Source organism: Eulemur rufifrons, chromosome 30, assembly GCF_041146395.1.
Source record: "Eulemur rufifrons isolate Redbay chromosome 30, OSU_ERuf_1, whole genome shotgun sequence".
In the NCBI taxonomy this organism is placed as follows: domain Eukaryota; kingdom Metazoa; phylum Chordata; class Mammalia; order Primates; family Lemuridae; genus Eulemur; species Eulemur rufifrons.
In genome coordinates, this window is record NC_091012.1 from 86,263,532 (window position 1) to 86,271,445 (window position 7,914).

Sequence of the window (7,914 nt, forward strand, 5' to 3'; positions counted from 1 at the left end):
ATGGAGTCGGGCAAGATGGCGCCTCCCAAGAATGCTCCGAGAGATGCCTTGGTAAGTGCGAAGGGTGAGAGGCGGGCCGCGAAGCCTGGAGCGGCCGGGGACCTGCGAGGCAGGGCCTGGCTGAGGGCCTGAGGGTGGGCTCAAGCGCCGCCTTTGGCCCAGCCCGGGCTGACAGGAGAGGATGAAGAGGGTGCGCCCTGGCCCCGGGGCCGCTCACTCACTGCCTGGGCCGAGCCCCCTCGGAGGGTCGCGGTCCAACGGAGTGCTCTGGCTGGTTCGCCCGGCTTTATCTCCTGGGTATCGGGCCCAGCCGCCTCTCCTTCTCACCCCATCTGTGAGCCCTGACTCTGCCTCCAGTGTTCTGATACTAGCTTCCCCCACCACCACATCTGAAAATGACAACCAGCTGGAGCCACCTCTACCTCTGCTGAGGAAGTCAACCCTGGTCTTTTTCTTCTTTTTGCTCCCCCACAAAGAAAAAGAAAAATAAAAGTTTTCAGCAAGTGCATATTACGTGATTTGGTGTGGTAACTGACACTCACTTGGGAGGTCAAGGATTTTGGAGCCCAGAAAAGGGAGACTTTGTATCATAAATACTACCTTCAGTCCAGCCTTGATTTCCAATACCAAATTCTGCATCTGGCATTTTTATTTGAATCCACAGGTTATGGCACAGATCCTGAAGGATATGGGAATCACGGAGTACGAACCAAGGGTTATAAATCAAATGTTGGAATTTGCTTTCCGTAAGTTAACAAAACACCAAAAAACTCAGACCTAACTTGTGATTCTGAAAAAATCGTTTTATTATAAGAACATTTTCAACCAAGTTAATAGCTAATATCACAAAATTCAGCCTAAAGCAGTAAAAAGTTCAAGCTAGGGGAGAGCAATACTTACTCTGATATCTGTTTAAAATTGATCATATATATGGGACAATTAGCTATTAAACCCAAAATTTGTAAACTGTCTAGAAATTGGTGGAACCTTTATTAAGACAAGCAGCCATAAATATTAAGCTGTCTTCACATGTTTAAGAAAAATTGTTTTGTTTTTAAAGGATATGTGACTACAATTCTGGATGATGCAAAAATTTATTCCACCCATGCTAAGAAACCTAATGTTGACGCAGATGATGTGAGACTGGCAATCCAGTGTCGTGCTGACCAGTCTTTCACCTCTCCTCCCCCAAGAGATGTGAGCAAACTCTTTTTGAAGTTATTTTTACTTACAATTTTTTAAACTGTAACTCTAATAAGGATTTTTTTTTGTTTTTTAGTTTTTACTGGATATTGCAAGGCAGAAAAATCAAACCCCTCTGCCACTGATTAAGCCATATGCAGGACCTAGACTGCCACCTGATAGATACTGCTTAACAGCTCCAAACTATAGGCTGAAGTCCTTAATTAAAAAGGTAAGAAATTTTAGTCAACTTTGCTTTTTTAAAAAGGTGGGATATGATAAGGAAATTTAAAAGCAAATTCCTGTAGCTAGTGCAGTAGATTAAAGGTTAAGGTAACTTACTAGAATTTTTTTTTTTTTAATTTTCAGAGCTTAGAAGGAACTTTTCTGTTCATCTAACCCAACAGTCATTTTTCAAATCAGGAAGCTGAGCCCAAACTCATTTATGGAGTTAGTAGCAAAGTTAAGACTGATTCCCAGGTCTTACAACTCCCATTCTTCTTGCTATACCGTAGTTTTTTTTAGTGAGGTCTAATAACAGAGTGAATGATACACCATCAGCAATTGGGCCTGCTTTCTGAAGTGTGACCTAAGGTTCTCTCACCACTGAAAAAGTTCTCCCCACAATTGGTTGTCTTTGTTTTCTGAAATTCCACTATGTAAGAGCATTTTATGTCTTTTGGAGTTAAGATATTGACTAGTTAAGATTAAAAAATCACAAGGAAATTAGCTGTTTTTCCCCATTCAAAGATGACTCTACCTTAAAATTAAATACTATATAGGATTATATACATGTATGTTCTTACCTATGTTATATAAATACATGTATATATGTTTGGGAAAACCCTAGTTTAAATGTTGGATTTAGAACACCGATAGAACAAAAATAGGACATTCTTGCCATGGATTATCCATTAATAATTCTCATCAACAGGCAAGGCACGGTGGCTCACGCCTATAATCCTAACACTTTGGGAGGCTGAGGCAGGAGGATCCCTTGAGGTCAGGAGTTCAAGACCAGCCTGAGCCAGAACGAGACCCCATCTCTACAAAAAATAGAAAAATTAGCTCGGTGTGGTGATGCACGCCTGTAGTCCCAGCTACTTGGGGAGCTGAGGCAAGAGGATTGCTTGAGCCCAGGAGTTTGAGGTTGCAGTGAGCTATGATGATGCCACTGCATTCTAGCCAGGACAACAAAGTGAGACCCTGTCTCACAACAAAAAATTCTCATCAACAATCCTAATTTCACTCCTGGTAAATCTAGGTGTCAATCTTAGCAACATTAAAACTAATTTGTTTTTTTTTTTTTTGTTGTTGAGACAGAGTCTCACTTTGTTGCCCAGGCTAGAGTGAGTGCCGTGGCGTCAGCCTAGCTCACAGCAACCTCAAACTCCTGGGCTCAAGGGATCCTACTGCCTCAGCCTCCCGAGTAGCTGGGACTACAGGCATGAGCCACCATGCCCGGCTAATTTTTTCTATATAGATTTTTAGTTGTCCATATAATGTCTTTCTATTTTTTTAGTAGAGACGGGGTCTCGCTCAGGCTGGTCTCGAACTCCTGACCTTGAGCGATCCACCCGCCTCGGCCTCCCAGAGTGCTAGGATTACAGGCGTGAGCCACCGCGCCCGGCCCAAAACTAATTTGTTTTTTAAATTCTCTAGGGACCTAACCAAGGAAGACTAGTTCCACGGTTAAGTGTTGGTGCTGTCAGTAGCAGACCTACCACTCCTACTATAGGTAAGTGAGTGGGGGAAATGGCTTTTCTGTCTGGCAAAGTAGTGTCTCAGCACTTGATTTTGAACTATGATCCAGGACAAAAGGTGAGTCAGAAATTCCTGTATGTGTGTTACCATTGATAATTTTACTCATCCTCTATAAAGTACAAACATACATTTTACTGGATTTCAAAATGAGAAAGCCACAAGAACTATCTGATCCCAAATGAGTATAAAATTGGACATTGCCCAATATTATAGTTCGCATAAACTATGATAATAAAACCAAGAGTTTTTTCTTAACTGTGTTCTTTCCATCTTCTATACAAATGAAGTTGCCAAACACACAGCAGTAGTAGCCTACTTATTAAAAATTAAAGAAATTTCAGAATAAATTGGTAAGAAAATGCAGTGGAATTCTAAAGTGTACAAAAAGGTTTTTTGTTTTGGAGACAGAGTCTCACTCTGTCTCCCACTTGGGAGTACAGTGGCATTAGGATTAGTTTCATTAGTGAAATTAGGATTGTTGATGAGAATTTTTTGTTGTGAGACAGGGTCTCACTTTGTTGTCCTGGCTAGAATGCAGTGGCATCATCATAGCTCACTGCAACCTGAAATTCCTGGGCTCAAGTGATCCTCCTGCCTCAGCCTCCCAAGTAGCTGGGACTGTAGGCGGGCACCACGACACACGGCTAATTTTTCTATTTTTAGTAGAGATGGGTCTCTCTCTTTCTCAGGCTGGTTTCAAACTCCTGAGCTCAAGCAATCCTCCTGCCTCAGCCTCCCAGAGTGCTAGGATTACAGGCATGAGCCACCATGCCTGGCCCAAAAAGCTTAAGGATCTCAAAGAAAAAATAGTTCTGCTTTTAATACTAACCTTTTTATAACATAGTTCTGATTGTCCTATATTGGTCAGTGGGAGTCCCTTCAAGGTGTTTTCTTTGTCCTTTTTGACTGATCTCCATCATTTTGTGAGCATTTCTAGCTTTCTGATACAATAAGATGTTCCAAGCCCATCGTGGATACCAATTTAAAAAAAAAAAAAAAAAACCCTAGGCTGTGGTAATCAGTTACATGTGTTAGGCAATAAAGTTAACCAATTTTAGCTATCAGCTGTGATTTTTATTCCTAGTTAGACTTATGTTGTAAATGCTTTACGGTTTTTCAAATCTAGAGTGAAGGCACTACCAAAAACTATTAAAGGTATAAGTTATAAACTTTAAAAAAAATTTAAATGAATTGTATATACCTTAAGACCTAAGCATCTACTCTGTTGAGTTTTAAAGCCTAAACTCCATACTTGCTTAAATGTAAATCCTTAGACCCCAAAAAATCTACGTACTGTGGATTTTTCTTATTTTGACAAAATAAAATACTTTTATTGCTTCATTAACTTTCACCATATTCTTTGGACTGCTCCTTAATACATGGGAAAACTTACCTTGGGATGGAGATATGTTGAGTAAGGGTCTCACCTTCTGGGTTTGGGAGATAAAGCACTAGAACCCAGACTTCTGGGTACCTTTAGGCTTTCTTATTTAGACTTTCTTTCCCTTTTTCCCTAGAGTTGATGATAGTTGTAGTCTCTTCAGCAACTCTATCCCTGGGTAGACTGCTGGATGCAGGGGGAAAGGAGGTAATGGAAAGTCTGCATCCCCAAAGGAAAAATTGGAAACAGACACGTTTCCGTAAATATATGAGAGAGCAATCACATCAAGTATATAAAGTCTTTAAGTCTTAGAATTTATTCATTAAGCAAACATTTGTTGAGTGCCTGTTAGGAGCAAGGCACAAGAGCCATGTGCTCCCAAGGATGAAAACTATTAGCCAAGGCTTGTAATCTAGTGAATGAGAGAAGATCTAATAATAAGATTCCTATGACACATTAAGGGAATTTCAGAGGCAGGAGATAAGACTTTTAACTGAGCAAAGTAAGGAAAGTTTTATGAAATGGAGTGGTATTTGAGTAGTAACTTGAAATGGGTAGAGTTTAGATGATAAGGGGATTGTACTAGATTATCTCCAAGATACCTCTCTGCTTAAAAAGTCTCTGAACATAGAAAAGTAACAAATTTTTGGTTCCCATGTGGGAACCTCAAGGGGTGTATTTGATCAGCTACTTTTGTTACATGCATATTGGTTTAGCTTCAAGGGCATAGAAGACACCTTCTAATTGTCAGCAAGTGGCAGAGCTTAAAAGTGACAACTAAGGTAGTTAATAGAAAACTTGGGCCTTTATTTCGGTAGTTCCTTTAAACTGAATTTCATGGCTTTGTCTAGCTAAAATTCAGTGCTTACCAGATGCTGTTTGAAGAGCTTTACGTGGATTATTTAATTTTCACAAGAATTCTATGACTTATGTATTACTATCCCCATGTTACAGGTGAGAAAACAAAAAAATTTAAATAACTTGCCAAAGGAAATTCAGCTAGTAGGTGATAGGGCCTGGATTCAAACTCAAGCAGGTAGGCTCCAGAGCCTACATTCTTTACCACCATGCTGTACTGAATTTTGTAGCATCTAACCAAGCTTGTAAACTTTTTTTAAAAGTTACTTTGCTTTTATTTCTAATGATTTTTTTCTCATCTTTCATTAGTTCTCTGTGCTTTGAAGGTAGTTTCTGGTAAGCTAAGGAGTGCAGACTATAAATCTGTATCTAACTAATATATATGCTCTGTTAATTATAACTACAGCAACCCCACAAACAGTATCTGTCCCCAGTAAAGTTTCAACTCCAGTGTCAGTGACAAGCCAAAGATTCACGGTGCAGATTCCACCTTCTCAGTCCACATCTGTCAAACCAGGTAACGTGATTTGGGGAGGGGGGACAGAATTTGTGAATAATTTGCAATTGTAGAACAGCTTGTATTCCTATGGCAAAAGTTAGATTGTTTTAATATCACAACAGGAAGGTGACAGTAATGCTGCAAGTCAGGGTTCTTCAGAGGGGTCTATAAGCCTTAAAAAATTGAATGAAATTTTACATACAGTAATACTCCCCCCCTTATCCGTGAGGAATACAGTCCAGGACCCACAGTGGATGCCTGAAACTGCGGTTAGTACCAAACACTATATATACTGTGTTTTTTCCTATACATACGTACCTATGATAAAGTTTAATTTATAAATTAGGCACAGTATGAGATTAACAACAATAACTAATAATAAAGTAGAATAATTGTTACAACATACTGTAATGAAAGTTATGTCAATGTGGTCTGTCTCTCTCTCTCAAACTATCTTATTGTTTCTGTACTCACCTGCTTCTGGACCATGGTTGACTGCAGGTAACAAACTGTGGAAGGTGAAACCGCAGATAAGGAGGGGGACTACTGCATATGTAACATTTTCAGGAGGAGGGGAGAGTATTCAACATGCCTTGTCAAATTCTTAAAGAACACTGTGAACTAAACAGTTAGGGTTCACAAATCTAAGGCATTTTCAGGGAAAAACACTTTAGGGTAAAAGCTCAAGAAAATGATACAACTTAGTGATGAATATGTGTACACAATCAAAAATGTAAATTTAAATAAAAATTGTACCTTTACTCATTTAATAGGAGTTATATGTATTGGAATAATATAAGTAGAATCCTGTTATAGCATAGCTTACTAATTCACATGTTTAGCTTTTACATCTTCTGAAACCTAACCTCATACAATAAACAACTTATATAAAAATATTGGCCTAAGGAAAAAAATGATTCCTGACCTTGAACTTGTGCCATTAGTATGTTGCATTATGAATCCAGTCCATTGTTTCCCATGACTAAGTACTAATTGAAATTTTAGGAAGTTAAAATATAATAGAACTTATTTAACCTTGTACTTGATACATTTAAGTTGATTTAATCTTTACATATACATAGATCAAAACATCACATTGTACCCCATAAATATACACAATTATTATTTGTCAATTAAAAATAAATAAATGAAATAATAAAGATTTTTAAAAACTTTTCTACTCCTAATGCAATATAATTACCTGTGTTTCTTTTATGATATACTTCATGCTATTGAAATTGGTATTAGAATTACATTCAGCTTTGTTGTATACTTTTTATCATGTATTGGATTCTGGGCAATTCATAGTTTGCGGGGGCTTTCTTCTCTGTTTACAGTTCCTGCAACAACTGCAGTTCAAAATGTTCTGATTAATCCTTCAATGATTGGGCCCAAAAATATTCTTATTACTACCAACATGGTTTCGTCACAGAACACGGCCAATGAATCAAACCCACTGAAGAGAAAACATGAAGATGATGATGACAATGATACTATGTAAGGAATATAGTCTGCATTTCAAAAGTATAGTTGATTTTGAGCCCAGTATACTGAACTAGAATGTTCTAGACCTTCTCAAGTTTTCTCTTAAAAAATAAATGTAGCTGTGTATTTTTCACATTAGTTAAAACTGTTAGATTCCTTTTTAGTGAAAGTACAAATGTTTTTTCATTAGGCTTCAAGTACAAAAAGTTAAGTACTTATTTCTTAATAGTTTCATTAATGTTGAGTACTATGGCAATTCTATTTTTGGAGGCAGTTTTCTTCCATGTATCACTGACAGCAGCATTTAAGTTTCAGGTTCTACAGCCTGGTCAGTGGACTAATCTTTAACAGCATAATTTCTAATCTACATTTAAATACTTACTTTTGTAAGGTAAAACAGTCACTTTTACTGTCACTAGCTTTTGACCAAATCTCTCAACTTAGAAAACATCTTTTGAAAAGGATGGATTTAGGGAGATTCTGAATCCATTTTGAATTAGCCGGGCATAGTGGCGCATGCCTGTAGTCCCAGCTACTCGGGAGGCTGAGGCAGTAGGATCGCTTAAGCCCAGGAGTTTGAGGTTGCTGTGAGCTAGGCTGATGCCACGGCACTCACTCTAGCCAGGGCAACAAAGTGACACTCTGTCTCAAAAAAAAAAAAAAAAAAAAAAAGGCTGAATCCATTTTGAATGTATTTAAGTTGGTTCTTGGTTTTCCCAAACTTCCACCTGAACTCCCTTTCTAT

General features: G+C 38.4%; 1 protein-coding gene across 1 annotated transcript; it reads left to right on the top strand.

Moving 5' to 3' along the window:
- Positions 1-7,269, top strand: TAF9B (TATA-box binding protein associated factor 9b). Its single transcript, XM_069463596.1, has 7 exons — positions 1-51; positions 665-746; positions 1,061-1,197; positions 1,280-1,414; positions 2,845-2,920; positions 5,592-5,702; positions 7,022-7,269. Exons 1-7 carry the CDS (start codon positions 1-3, stop codon positions 7,183-7,185), a joined length of 756 nt encoding a protein of 251 aa, XP_069319697.1. The 3' UTR covers positions 7,186-7,269.
- The last annotated feature ends 645 nt before the right edge of the window (positions 7,270-7,914 follow it).